At 37.0% G+C, this 15,734-nt stretch overlaps 1 protein-coding gene across 7 annotated transcripts in view; it reads left to right on the top strand.

Moving 5' to 3' along the window:
* The window catches only part of COP1 (COP1 E3 ubiquitin ligase), a 235,295-nt gene that overhangs the window by 24,687 nt on the left and 194,874 nt on the right, over positions 1–15,734 (top strand). For 5 of the 7 annotated variants that reach the window (XM_004372845.2, XM_023728059.1, XM_023728061.1 and 2 more), the window contains exons 3-5: positions 398–495; positions 10,429–10,505; positions 11,363–11,482. In XM_004372845.2, coding sequence (XP_004372902.1) covers positions 398–495; positions 10,429–10,505; positions 11,363–11,482 — 295 coding nt within the window. The other 2 variants (XM_023728060.1, XM_023728064.1) reach the window with 2 other exon arrangements.

The following is a 15,734-nucleotide window of genomic DNA, read 5'->3' as shown; positions in this document are numbered from 1 at the left end:
CCCTTTGTTAATTTCCCTATTTCTTTTAAATTTGAATTTTTTCTTCGTCTATTAAGGATGTCAGCGCTCCTGTGAACACCAGTAGTTTCTTAACTAACCTATAGGCATTTACTTTTCTTAGTGTTGTAATAGACAATTTAAATTGTATAAACTTAAAATTTATTCAGTACATTTTTTAAAATTTTATATCTGGTAGGCTTATTATTAGAGTTTACTTTGTAATAACTTTTGGATACTGTTAATCCAATTAATGCCCTAAGTGTCTTATTCATGATATAAAAATATAAGCAGAGATACATTTAATGAGGAATAAAGACTAATAGGCATTATTTTGTGACCAATTTATTGATTTATCATTGATTTAATTATACCTGTTTTATTTTTCCTTTACTAATAGCTACAAGTGTATTCATCAAAGTTTGGAGGACAATAATAGATGTCCCAAGTGTAACTATGTTGTGGACAATATTGACCATCTGTATCCTAATTTCTTGGGTGAGTGTTTGGAATGACTTTTATTTTTTAAATAAACTGTCCCTCAAAGTGTGTGCTAGCACCAATTTTTTCAGAGAACCTAGCTTAGAGGTAAGTAGCTCTTTCTCTCCCACTCACCAGGGAACTTCCCTCAGTCTTTTTTGGGTTGTATCATAGATTCCATACCATATGTTGTCAGTACCAAATCATGTTATTTTTAAGTTTCATTAAAAAAAAAAAAAATTGACACAAGTCTTAGATTCATGCATAGATGGCTAGGCAGAATGTGAGGATGAAGGAGAATGTCAGAGGTCCAGAACACCTGTGCCTCTACACAGTGTTGTGCATTTCTGTTGCTTTTGGGGGCAGAAGTGAGAAGAAACAGAGGAAAGGCTTAATATGGAGGGAAAAGCAATGTTTGGGGAATATTGAAGGGAAAGAGAAAAAAAAACCAGAAAACTTGAGTATGAGGATTCCTGATTGGGGGAAGAGAGTCTATGACCTGGAGAGGCAATTGAAAAGTAAGAATTAGGGAAGGAACACATGGATATAGAACTTTTGAGAGAGGAATGGTAAGAACTGGAGAAGAGATGAACAGGGAACCCTTAAGTGTAATTGGTTGGGAATAATGTCTAATCAGAGGCCAGTTGTGTACATCAAAAATTCTACATGTTGAAAAGCCTATGATATTGTGGGAAACCTTTAGTCTAAATGTTTTATAAATGAATAAGAAACCAAAGATTAATTTTAAAATATAGTTAGACATGGAACCGGACACCATCGGGTATGTATATCAACAAGCTTGATTTTTCATTCTAAAGAGTAACATACTCAGAGATACAGCGTGGAGTCTACTTGTGTGTTAAATTATGACCTGCCAGTGCTTCAGCTGCAGTATGATTTTGCTTAAGTCAAGTGGTGGTTTATAATAAATCATGAATTTGAACCTTTTTAGCTATGGTTTTCAGTTTTACCTCTGCTCTAAAATTACATTGGCTGCAATCCTTTTTTCTCTTTTATTTTTCACTATAATCCATATCTTTTAATGAAGAAAAATCACTGAGTGATTGCATAGCATGAAGGAGCACTGAAGGAAATATTTTGACAGTTTTCTGCTGGAATGAGAAGTTCTTCTAGGTAGATAAAATCTCATGACAAACTCAGAGAAAACCAAAAACCAAACTCGTGGCCATCGAGTCGATTGCGACTCACAGCAACCCTGCAGAACAGAGTAGAAATGCTCTGCTCAATAGGGTTTCCAAGGAGCTGATCGTTTGATTAGCAGCTGAGCTCTTAACCACTGTGCCACCAGGGCTCCAAACTTGGAGAAGGAACTTAGAAAAGAACAAAGAGAGAGAGATTGAGTGGTATGGTGCACAGGAGGACTGGATTTTATGGGCTAGGTTAGGTAAAAGGGAAACCAGGTACTGCAAAGCAGAATCTTTTGTCCCTGAGCTGGCAGGTGTGGATTGATGCAGCTGTGTGGCTCTAGAGTCTCTTTTTTCATCATTTGTCATTTGGTACTACTTCTTTTGGAATGGTTCAGTACAGAAAAGAATCTGATGTTTTGAAGATTTTGATATTTACTAAAATTTTCAGGCATCATTTCTTAATGGGTCTGTAAGCTTGAAATTCCTGTTGTATGAGTTTTTAAGTAAGATGGGAGTACTTTATACTAGTATGAAAGAAATACGAAAAATGTAGTACTGTTGAAGTTGTAAAGCGATTCCATACATTATATGTATGTTATGTTGTTGTTAGGTGGTGTCAAATCAGTTCCAACTCACAGCGACTCTATAGGACAGAGTAGAACTGCCTCATAGGGTTTCCAAGGAGCAGCTGGTTTTGAACTGCTGACCTTTTGGTTAGCAGGCAAGCTCTTAACTACTATACCACCAGGGCTCCTATATATGTGTATTTCTTAAATATATGTATCCAAATAAGAAGTCACAATTACTGACTTTTTTTAGTTAGAAATTATCTTGAGGATCATCTAGTTTTTTTTTCTTTTTTTAATAATAATTTTTTTGTATGTGTTTTAAGTGAGGAAACCCTGGTGGCTTAGTGGTTAAGAGTTCAGCTGCTAACCAAAAGTTGGAATCCACCAGGCGCTCCTTGGAAAGTTCTACTCTGCCCTGTAGGGTCTCTATGAGTCAGAATCCACTCGATGGCAATGGGTTTGGTTTTTTTGGTTTGTTTTAAGTGAAAGTTTACACAGCCAATTAGGTTTCCATTTAACAATTTTTATACAAATTGTTCTGTGCCGTTGGTTACAGTTGTTACAGTGTGTCAGCATTCTCATTATTTCCATTCTGTTATGTTTCCATTGATCTAGCTTCCCTTCCCCTTCTTGCCTTCTCATCTTTGCTTTTGTATAAATTTTGGACTGTTTGGTCTCATATAGTTAATTGTTTACTCATATCGTGTTCAGGGAGCACATTACTCACTTGTGATACTGCTTATTTTATAAGCCAATCTATTACTTGGTGACTTGCAGAAATAGCTTCAAATCCAAGTTCAGAGGTTATCTTGGAATGATAGTCTTGGGCGTTCCAGTAGGTCTGGCCTTTTTTAGGAATTTGAATTTTGTTCTACATTTTTTCCCATTATATTTAGGACCTTCTATTGTGTCCCTGGTCAGAACAGTCGGCAGTGGTAGCCGGGCATCATCTAATTCTTATGGTCTCAGGTTAGAGGAGGCTGTAGTTCATATGGGCAGGTAGTCACTTGGACTAGTTTCTTCTTTGAGCCTTTGATTTCCTTCATTCTCTCTCTCCTTTTTTTTTTTTCCCCCAGTTTTCAGACAGTTTATTTTTTCTAATATAAGCAAATTGCCTTCTTTCTTTTTTTAACAAACAAATTTATATTCTCCAGTTTTGGAGGCTAGAAATCTGAATTCAGAGCGCCAACTATAAGAAAACCTTCCTTCATTCTGTTTTGCTACATATGAGCATAGACCAATAGCTGTATACTTAGATGGCTGCTCGCAAGCTTTTAAGACTCCAGACGTAGAACATTATCTTTGTGAACTATGTTACAGTTGGTCCAAGTGACTCGGTTGTCCCCCAAGACCATGGTCCCAGGCCTTCTAGCCCAGTAAACCAGTGCTGCGAGTTGTTTGTATATGTCTAGAAAGCCTCTGTAACTGTGCACCCCCCTCCATGTGGTTTGTTATTTATGTGGGTATATATGCAGCACGGAGCCCTGGTGGCATAGTGGTTGAGAGCTCGGCTGCTAACTAAAGGGTTGGCAGTTCGACTCCACCAGCCACTCCTTGGAAACCCTATGAGACAGTTCTTCTCTGTCCTGTAGGGTCGCTATGAGTAGGAATTGACTCGACGGCGTCGGGTTTGGTTTTGGTTATATGTAGCACATTGTATGTACAAATTTGTATATGCATATGCCTACAGATACACCTATATGTGCATGTGCATTTAAAGACAATCTAATTTTAACCTTTTTTTATGGATAAGAAATTTTGTATTGGGTAATTGGAGTGTAATTGTTTATGCCCATAGTTGAAGTCTTTTAATTATAGTGCAGCTTCCAATGTGATTATGTATGTTGGCCATGGAAATAACATTTATCCCTATAGATCATCTCTTTTTTTAAATTAAATTTAATTTTTTACAGTTTTTATAGTTCCTTAATCTTGTGGTAAAAATCTGCACAATCACTGCAGAATCTTTATTCCTTTTTGCTGGCACCAACCTTGGCTTTGCAGTCTCCCTGACTTTCTTCATTCTGTTCTTGGGTTCCTTTCACTGTTCTCTTGAACTCGTTTTCTTCTCATACAGGCCGTATTTTGCAAGTCTATGTTTGGGTTCGTTTTTCTTTGCTAATCCAAGGAATAGTAAGTCATGTGTCATGCCGAAGCCAGTTGTTTTGTTTCTGAATCCAAACGCAAGGATGACATCTGGTGTGGTCTTATACGTTTTGGCTAGTTTTTCCAGAATTTCTGTCTTAAGTATCTTTGCCTTCCCAGGGTGAAGGACTCTGATGACTATTTGTTTCCGCTGAAGTGGTCACTTGTTTATGAACTTCTTGGTCCAGATACTTCCATGTCGTTCATGATGGTGGTCACTCCTCAGGCAGCCAGGGAAGAAAAGTTGTATTTTTGTTATTTTTAAAGTATACATACAGTTATTGAGAAATCTTGTTTATATACATATGCTGGTGAGAGTATAGAGTTTTGTTACAGCAGTGTTGCTCAATTCTTTGATCTGAGTTAATGTGCTATAAAAATCACCTATTGATTATATATATATGTATATATATATATATATAAAATAACGAGTGACTTATTAATTAACAAGTTAGGTCTTTTTTTAATTTTGATGAAAGCAAAGAATTGGAAGCCAAATACTCAAAAAGGATTTGATTTTCTAATCATTAGAGTCATAACACTTTTTCATGAAGAGAGATGTTTAGATTTTGCCTTTCCTACTCCTAAGTGTTACATTATAGTCCCTCCCTCTTCTGATTTCCCTTCTCTCAATCTCTTCTTGTAACTTCTGCTGCATTCTCTGTCATATTCACGCTCCCCTCCCACCTCTGCTCCTCTCCCTCCCTCTTGATCTTGAGAGCTGTCTTTCTCTGTGTCCTGATCCTGGAAGCCTCATGCCCTCTTACATCACCCCCAGTTCCCTAGTCTCTAGTCTTTACTGTCTCTCTCTCTCTAAGAGGTTGTCTGATAACCAAAAAGTCGACAGTTCGAGTCCACCAGCCACTCCCTGGAAACTCTATGGGGGCGGTTCTGCTCTGTCCTGTAGGGCCACTATGAGTCAGAATCGACTCGACGACAACGAGTTTGGTTGGTTGTTTTTTGTTTTTTTTTCCTCTCTTTAAAGTTTGTGTATTGAATTTTTTTACCCCCGTAATGAATGTGACCCCCTTACTTATTTTCTTTTTTAATATTATTGTACTTCAGGTGAGGGTTTACAGAATAGTTTCTCATTAAACAGTCAGTACACATATTGTTTTATGACATTGGTTAACAACCCCACGACATTTCAACACTCTCCCTTTTCGACCTTGGAGGACCTTTTTTTTTTTTTTTCGTGAAAATATTCATAGCCAAAAAGATAACCATTTCAGAAATTTCTACATGTACAATTCAGTGACATCGATTACGTTCTTCCAGTTGTGCTGCTGTTCTCACTGTCCTTTTCCAAATTATTCCATCACCATTATCTTCAACTGACTGGCCCCTAGGGTTGCCATCAAACCTTTTGAGTTGCTATTGTCAATTTGATCTCACATAAATAATTTTTTTTTTTTTTTTGGTACTTTAGATGAAGGTTTACAGAACAAATAGTTTCTCAAACAGTTAGTACACATATTGCCTTATGACAATGGTTAACCCCACAACATGTCAACACTGTCCCTTCTCAACCTTGGGTTCCCTATCACCAGCTTTCTTGTCCCCTCCTGCCTTCTAGTCCTTGTCACTGGACTGGTGTGCCTCATTAGTCCCGTTTTGTTTTATGGGGCTGTCTAATCCCCGGCTAAACGGTGAACCTCAGGAGTGACTTCACCTCTGAGCTAAAAGGGTGTCTGGGGGCCCCTTACTTACTTATGTAAAAAGCAACATGCATGTATAGTTTAAAATCTCTGTTTTATAAAAAGTAGCTACAGAATCTATGCTTTTACGATAATATCCTGCCTCTAAAAAGGCAGTTACTAAAACTGATGCTTTAGCAGTAGAAATGCATAGTTTGTTCTTAGTAATATGGATGTTATATGGCTCCATAGAATTATAATTAACAAATGTATAGATTATTCTTCAGATTTAGATCTTAATTTTGAGAACTGATTATGGTTTCAAGTAAATGTTTATCTTGATTACAAATATGAAAGTGTTAGCTAAAAGTGGCTTGTCAGACTTGAAATCTAAGAATATGCCTTCAAGATTTTAATTATTCATTCATTCAGCCAACAATGGATGCCTACTGTGTGCCAGGTACTATACTAGAGATACACTGGTGAATAAGACAGAGATTGAGTCATTAAAAGCTTCAAATCTGTAGTATAAACAGACTAGCTGTTGTTTTTTGCTAATTGCAGAAAGATTGCTTTTTAAAACTAAATTTCCAGTTACAGGATTGAATTTACTATTTTTCTTTTCTTGTCTGTGAATTCCAGTATAGTTTTGAAAGGGTTTTCCCTCTAAACGGGTGAGTTTTTTTCCCCATATTTTATTTATTTTTTTGTACTTTAGATGAAGGTTTACAGAACAAATAGTTTCTCATTAAACAATATGCATATTGTTTTATGACATTGGTTAACAACCCCACGATATATCAACCCTCTCCCTTCTTGACCTTGGGTTCCCTATTACCAGCTATCCTGTCCCTTCCTGCCTTCTAATCCTTGTCCCTGGGCTGATGTGCCTCATTAGTCTCGTTTTGTTTTATGGGGCTGCCTAATCTTCGGCTGAAGGGTGAACCTTGGGAGTGACTTTGTTACTGAGCTAAAAGGGTGTATGGGGGCCATACTTTAGGGATTTTCCAGTCTCTGTCAGACCAGTAAGTCTGGTCTTTTTTTGTGAGTTAGAATTTTTTTCTACATTTTTCTCCAGCTCTGTCCGGGACTTTCTGTTGTGATCCCTGTCAGAGCAGTCAGTGGTGGTAGCCGGGCACCATCAAGTTGCATGGGACTCAGTCTGGTGGAGGCTGTGTTAGTTGTAGTCTCTTAGTCCTTTGGACTAATCTTTGCCTTGTATCTTGTTTTCTTCATTCTCCCTTGCTCCCAAAGGGGTGAGACCAGTGAAGTATCTTAGATGGCTGCTCGTAGGTTTTTAAGACCCCAGATGATACTCACCAAGGTAGAATGTAGAACATTTTCTTTAGAAGCTATGTTACGCCAGTTGAGCTAGATGTTTCCTGAGAACATGGTCCCCACAGCCCTCTGCCCAGCAATTCGGTCCCTCAGGGAGTTTGAATGTGTCTGTGGAGCTTCCATGACCTTTCCTTGTACAAGTTGTGCTGGCTTCTAAACGGGTGATTTTGGATTGCCATTTGAATGTTGAGTCTATTCTATGTAACTTGCTTTTGGGGCAGGGGCAGGGGGTTGTTTGCTTGCTTTTTTTTTTTTTAAATTTATTTTTTATTGTTAAGTATACATAGCAGAACATACACCAACTTAACAGTTTCTACATGCGACATTGATTATATTCTTCAAGTCGTGGAAACCATCTCACCCTTTACTCAGTTTTTCCTCCCCCATTAACATAAACTCACTGCCCCCTAAGTTTCCTATCTAATCTTGAGAGTTGCTGTTGTCAGTTTGATCCCATATAGGTAGCTCTTAAAAAAGCACAAACTATTGTTTGGCTTTAAAAAAGACTTCAGGGGATATATTTGGTTTAAAGTTGCCGGTTTAAAGATTATCTCAGCAGTAGTTTTGGAGGTTCATCCAGCTCCGTGGCTTCAGAAAGCCTGAATTCCATGGGAATTTAAAATTCTGTTCTGCGTTTTATTTTTTTGGATCAGGATTCTTCTATAGAATCTTTGATTAAAACATTCAGTAATGGTAGCTGAGCACCACCTAGTTTTTCTGGTCTGACAGAGGAAGCAGTTGTTCATGGAGGCAGTTAACCACACATTCCACTTCTTCCTCCTGTTCCTGGCTCTCCTTCTTCTGTTGCTCCAGGTGAATAGAGACCAATTGTTGTACCTTGGATGGCCACTTGGAAGCTTTTAATACCTGAGGCACTACACAATGAAGTAGGAGATAGAACAGAGGCACTAAACATGCTGTCAGGCCAGTTAACTGGAATGTCCCATGAAACCATATAGTCCGGCTTTTTTTTTTTTTAATTGTACTTCAGGTGAATGCTTACAGAACAAATAGTTTCTCATGAAACAGTAGTACACATATTGCTTTATGACATTGGTTAACAACCCCACAACATGTCAACCCTCTAACTTCTCAACCTTTTTTTTTGGTGAAAATACACATAGCCAAAGATATACCATTTCAAAAATTTCTACATGCACAGTTCAGTGACATTGACTACGCTCTTCGAATTGTGCTGTTATTCTCACTTAAGGTGAAGGCTTACAGAACAAAATAGTTTCTCATTTAACAGTTACTACACATGTTGCCCTGTGACAATGGTTAACAATCTCACAACACATCAACAATATCCTTACTCAAACTTGGGTTCCCTATCACCAGCTTCCGTGTCCCCTTCTGCCTTCTGGCCCTTGTCACTGGACTACTGTACCTCATTAGTCTCATTTGGTTTTACGGGGCTGTCCACTCCCAGGCTGAACGGTGAACGTCGGCGGTAACTTCACCACTGAGCTAAAAGGGTGTCTGGGGGCCATACTCTTCGAGGTTTCTCCAGTTTCCTTTAGGCCAGTAAATCTGGTCTCTTTTTTGTGAGTTAGAATTATGTTTTACATCCTTCTCCAGCTCTGTCCAGAACCCTTTTTTGTGATCCTGGTCAGAGCAGTCAGTGGTGGTAGCCGGGCACCATCTAGCTGTACTGGACTCAGTCTGGTGGAGGCCTTGGTAGCTGTGGACAATTAGTCCTTCGGACTGATCTTTTCCTTATATCCTGTTCTCTTCATTCTCCCTTGCTCCCGAAGGGATGAGACCAGTAGAGTATCTTAGATGGCCGTTCACAGGCTTTTAAGACATATAGACCAGTTTTGCTTGATCTCTACCATGTGTTCTTTGTTAATCTCTTTCAATGATAGTACTGGTTATCACTTTATAATTGCTTTATCATATGTGTCTGTCTTGCTAGTCTGAGTTGTCTGAGGTCTTGGATTGTGTCTTATTCATCTTTGAAGCATAGATTTATAGTGTAGCCTGGTATCTGTCTGGCTTGTTTGAAGTGTTTATAGTTGAATCGTGTTATAAATGGGAAGTGTTAGACAGTTAAGTTTCTATCCTAACTTTGTCTTGTTCTGTATGTCACCATGAGTAAGTTCCTTATACTCTCTGTCCTAAAATTTCCTCGAATCCAAAATGGAGAGAATAACCATTAGAATAATATCTAAAAGTAATGTGCCTACCTAGACTAGTGTTAGCTTCCTTTTGTCAGTTTTGTGTCAGTGAGGATGTGTTGGCTGTATAAAATAGAATAATCCAATTAAAAGTGGTGTAAACGTTAAGGAAACTATATTGATTCACATGAAAAGAATTTCCAGGGCTAGTTAATTCAGTGGTTCAATAATATCAAGTTCTTTCCATCTTTCTACTTCCTCTGTCTTCAGCATATGCCTTGGTCCTTTGACTAGCTCTCCTCAAGATTACAAATTGGCTCTAAGCAGTTCCAGATATCATCCTCCTATGGAAGCAGGGAGAGAATTTGTTTTACTATTATCCTTTTTTTGTAGAGGCAGCACACCTCTCATTTGGCAAGACTGGGTGCATGCTTAATCCCACATCAATTACTGGCAAGGGAATGAATGAGTAGATTGGCTTATATTAGTCAAGAATCATACCTTGGGACTGGGGAGATATCCAGCCTCTTTGAAAGTATATGGTAGTCTAACACTTATCAAAAATCATGCTGTTATCCAGGAAAAGGGCAGAATGGTTTTTGGATAGGTAACCAACAGTATCTGCCATGGTATTTTTAGAAAATTCACAAATGAAAAAGAAATAAAATCTTTAGCGCCATCCTCCTGTAATCAACCATTTACCTTGTGGGGCAAGGGACAGTCTCAAACAGTGAAGGATTCTCTCTCCCCAAATGCCAACAGTGTCTTCATTGAGAAAATACATATTCTGAAGAATTCTTCTGTAGTAGTAATAGTAGTACATAGTAGTAGCAGCAGCTGCCTTTTCTAGTTTGAAATAAAGTAAAATGCTGGCTTAGCATCTTTTTACTTTTGGAGCTTTGTAAAATAGAATCCATCTAAACTGAACAGTTAGATTGATACATTTAACAAAAATACAAATTATGTGTGTTTTTTGTTTTGTTTCTATTTTCAGTGAATGAGCTCATTCTCAAACAGAAGCAAAGATTTGAGGAAAAGAGGTTCAAATTGGACCACTCAGTGAGTAGCACCGTATGTTTCAGCTCTTATTACTATTTTTAATGAATTTAATTTTGTTGTTTTTATTGACTTAATTAATTAGATGTCAAAGTTTAGTATATTATTGATTTCTTTTAAAGGAGATTTCTTTGGGATTGTTTTATTCAAATGTAGGACCTTTTAAACTGCATTGTCTGAAATACTTTATTAGAGTTATCTTTTGAAAAGTTTGATGGGGTTACAATGAGGTGTAATTGGCTTGTAATACATGGCATTTGAAGGAGTATAAGGCGAGGTGAAACTATAAGCAGATATTTTGGAAAAACTATTGAAAGATTTTATGATAAGAGTATGAGGCCCAATTTATGGGGCAAGTGAGCTTAAATTAATACCTTACTAAGTATAACGTGGAGTCCTGGTGGCACAGTGATTAAGAGCTTGGCTGCTAACCAAAAGGCTGCTGAGTCTACTGGCTGCTCCTTGAAAACCCTATGAGGCAATTATACTCTGCTATAGGGTTGCTAGGAGTTGGAATTCGCTTGACGGCAATAGGTTTGGGTTTTTTTTTTCTGTTGTTGGTAAGTATAAAGTTGAAAATACGACTAGGGAAACAATTGAAATCCAGATATTTCGAAAATTATACTTTTAGAGATTCTAAGTTGACATTTGCCTTGAATATACCTTTCATATCTGTCATCTAAATTCATTTAAGGGAGAAATAGTATTTAAATTATGTCTAGGAAGGCAGTGGAAGTCAGAGGAGTAGGTTGCAATATTATATTTTTGATATCTATGTAGTAAACATATTAGGAAATAGGAATTAAACGTTTATTTTAGAGAGTCTGAGACAGTCTTGGAAAGTTATTGTTTCTTCTTTCCTTCATTTTTAGAATGGCCACAGATGGCAAATATTTCAGGATTTCTTGGGAACTGACCAAGATAATCTTGATTTGGCTAATGTCAACTTCATGCTGGAGTTACTAGTGCAGAAGAAGAAACAACTGGAAGCAGTAAGTGGCAGTTAAAACAAATTTGTTTTATATGGTGCTCTATTGCATTCAAAAAGATGTAGAAATGTTAAAAAATAATAGCGTAGTATCACTTAATCCATCAGTTTTTCTCTGCAAGGAACATCTGCAAGGTGTCACTTCTAATAGATACCCCTTTTTTGAAGTAAAAGAAAGAACAAATTCCTTATTATGTAACTTATTTGTGATGCCCAGTTTGTATCAACAACAGCTGAGTACAACTTAAGATTAAAGTACAGTTTTATTTTAATAAGGAACAGTTGTATTTTTCATCTAATGAATGTCTTCCTTGCCATATCTGCCCCTCTTCACATACGAGATTTGGAGGAGAAAATAGAGCAGGTGTCCATTGGTAGCAGCAGTAGTATTAAAGAACATTTAACAAGTTATGAACTGAATCTTAATATATCTTATTTAATGCAGTAGAATGTAAATAAATGTAAAATGGCATTTATTTTATGTAAGTAAATGTAAAATGTGAAATTGCATATAATAGGAACTAAATACGATCTCTTCAAAGCAGTATCTTGGCATAAGCAAATAGCTACCCTGACCTAGCTGAAACAAAAAAGAAGTTGTTATTGAGAGGAAAAGGGAATGAGATGAGTAGATCACCAAAAAAAAAAAGGAGCTGAATAACCAAAATTTGGTATGAATGGAATCATGGCTTCTCTCAGGGACTGTAAGTAAATGAGATCAGGGATGGAGTGTCGTTTGGAGTCTTTCTTTTGTGCCTCATGTGCCTGTCTCTGTGGGATAGCTCTGATTTTCTTTTCTCATAGATTTTATCACATAGTGGATAACGTAGTCATCTACATTTCTTTGTTTTTATTTATGATTTTAATAAAAGAAGAAAAAGAATGTTTCTTTTCAACTTCATTTTTAAAAATTTTGCCGAGGGACTCTGATTGATGGAGCTTGGGTCTGGATCTCACTGAGTGGGGTGGGAGTCTGTTGGTAGGAGAAGAGTATATGAGGTCAAGTTGACCAAAATGAATGTCTCCCATGGTTTGGACTTTTTGGGGGGCAGGGTTAGGGGAATTTCTCCTATGGTTTTAACCATAGTTTTCTTTAACTGACCAGGTAAAATCCTTAGAACAGAGATTCTTAAAATGGGATCCATGGACCAGGTTTTTGGGTGGGGAAAGGTAGGTGTCTTTGAGTTCCTATTCATTGATTGATTCATTTACTCTTTCAGCTAACACTTTCGGAACATCTTCTGTGTACCAGTGTTAAGGGCTATGGACACAACAGACAAGGGTTCTCATGAATATTACATTGTGGCGTGTGTGGTGATGGTGGTGGGGATGAAATCAATTAAGTAAATATTTTCATATAGTGGTACATGATATAAAGAGACTTTTTTGTAAAGATGGTAGATTGAACATATTGAAATGCCTTGCTCTATTTTGAAAGCCTATGAAAAGGACAATAAAGGGATTTTTTAAAAGGAAGGAAGATGGGAGAAGAGACAATACATCAATGTTTTATAAGCTTATAAAGCAGTTAGATGAAAGGTAATAAATAGGCAGATTGGAGAAAGCTAAATACTAAGCTAGCAGTGGGAGGAAAGCTGAGAACGAACTATATTATTTATAATGTGGAGCAAAGGCCCTAGGATTGGGAGCATTATGTATCTCATATAGTAAAGGCTGAGAACTGGATAATTGATTGGAATCTGTCTAGGAAGCAATTGGAATCCCTGGTCTTTCTTGTGCAACTCAGAACCAGTGCTTCCCTTTTTTCTACCCCAGGAGAAAACTAGAGGGTTTTTTTTTTTTCCTTTCTCTTGGAGTAGGTAAAAGAGAGGATCTCTGGACTGTTGTACAACAGGCACATTTAAGGGTAAAATATATGTACCATCCTAAAAATAGATAAATTTACATACTGAATGTGAGAGCTTTTAATCTTCTATCCAGACTCGTACCTGGAACTTCTGCATTGAGGCTTGTACCCACCAGGGAGCAGACTGGAAGAGTTGTCTTGGGGAGGTGGGTGGGAGGAAGAGTGCACAGCATAAGAGAAAAGATCAAAAAATAATCACATTGGGGATTTCTAATGAACTGGTCCAGCCTCATTAACCTAGATCAAAGCTTCTAGTAAATAAGGCTCACTTGTGAGCTGTGAGCTTCCAGTCAGCTCTTTAAGAGTTTCTTGCTTAAATAATGACAGTCATCACTAGACAGTTGAGGGAAGAAAATAGAAAAAAATCAACTTAGTGGAAAAAGATTATGTACAAAGAAGAAAAGGTGAGTAAGTAAATAAATACTGTTAATGTGCACAGATAAAATATATATATTTTATATATGTTTTGCTTTAGGTGAAAGTTTACAGAGCAAATTAGTTTCTCATTAAACAATTAATACACAAATTGTTTTGTGACACTGGTTGCCAACCCCATGATGTATCAATACTCTCTCCTTCTCCACCCTGGGTTCCCTATTTCCATTCGTCCAATTTTCCTGTCCCTTCCTGCCTTCTTGTCTTTGCTTTTGGGCTGGTGTACCCATTTAGTCTCGTATACATGATTGAACTACAAAGCACATTCCTCACGTGTATTATTGTTGGCCCTATAGACTTGTCTGATCTTTGACTGAAGGGTGAACCTCAGGAGTGATTTCAGTACTGAGTTGAAAGGGTGACCAGGGGCAGATAAAATATTTTGATTCTGTGAAAGAGGAACAAGATGTTTTATAGGAGGGGTATTCAAAGACAATGTCTTTTGGAAAATAAGAATGATAGGAAAATGAAAAACTCAATATAAAGGTTGGAAATTAAAGTTAAGAAAAATCTCCCAGAAAGTAGGACAGAAAGAGTAGAAAGTCAAAAATATGGAAAAGAGAAAACTTAAGAAATTAAAAGTTAAGTAAAATAAATAAAATTAAAGACCCAGTATCCAAATAATAGGAATTCCAGGAAGAGAAACCTGAGAAAAGAGAAGGAAGAAATCTTCAAATAAATAATAAATTTTTGAGAATGGAAGAACATGAATTTCTAAATTGAAAGGTCTGATCAAGTGCCTAGTACAAATAAGATGTCTGAGAAAGACTCAAAGTAAAATACATCATGAAATTTCAGAACACTAACGATAGTCCTGTAAGCTTCCACAAAGATAAAAAACAGATTTTATACAAAGGATTAGGAATCGAAATGACATTTGAATTGTCAGCAGCCACGCTGGAAATTAATGGACTCTACAAAGTTCTGAGGGAAATAATTCCCAGTCCAGATTTATATACCCAGCCAAACTCTTTAATAGGTGTAAAAATAGACCAAAGTATTTCATATGTAACTCATTAAAAATTTTTACGTTATAGAAGCTACGGGAACATAAGCAACATTAAAATGAAAGATTAAAATAAGAAATACAGCATTGTTGTTCTGTGCCATCCAGTCAATTCTGACTCATATCAACCTTCTATGAAAGAGTAGAACTGCCCCATAGGGTCTCCTAGGCTGTAATCTTTACGGGAGCAGATTGCCCGGTCTTTTCTCCAGTTTAACTGGTCTTTTCTCCAATTTAATTGGTCTTTTCTCCAGTTTAACTGCAAACCGCTCACCTTTTGTTTAGCACCAACCTTATGTTTAGCAGCCAAGTGCTTAACCATTGTGTCACCAGGGCTTCTTCCGAAATACAGCAAGAGGATACCGGAAATAGGGAATCTCAAACAAAAGGGAGTCTCCAGAATGATGATGGGAAGAGATCCTAAGACAACAAACAGTTCTGTCACAGACCTAGAAAGTGGCCGACAGTGCAGATTGGAGCATGTCAGGAAGTTTAAGAGCTTTCTTTCAGAAGATGATAAAATATGTGATGATTCTAGACATACTGATAGAATTTTTAGCTGCTGGGAAAAGTTCGGAGTTGAATACATAAAAAACTAAACAAATGAAAAAAAAAAGACAATTTTTAATTCCAGAAGTAGTATTGTACAGCAAACAAAAAATAATCATAACATACTACGTGACTTTTTAAAATGTTACATGGAAAAAAAAATCAACCTGGACTTCTATATACAGGAAAACTAGAAGGAGAAACATTATGCTTTCATAATGTTTCATATTATATCACAGATTTCAGATGCTGTGTTTTTTTTTTTTTTTTTTTAGTTTTTTTTATTGTACTTTAGGTGAAGGTTTACAGAACAAATAGTTTCTCATCAAACAGTCAGTACACATACTGTTTTATGGCATTGGTTAACAACCCCACGACATGTCAACACTCTCCCTTCTC

Source organism: Trichechus manatus, unplaced genomic scaffold (genome assembly GCF_000243295.1).
Source record: "Trichechus manatus latirostris isolate Lorelei unplaced genomic scaffold, TriManLat1.0 scaffold00021, whole genome shotgun sequence".
NCBI lineage: Eukaryota > Metazoa > Chordata > Mammalia > Sirenia > Trichechidae > Trichechus > Trichechus manatus.
Note: the sequence above shows the minus strand (reverse complement) of the source record. Positions and strands in the feature narration are given on the sequence as shown.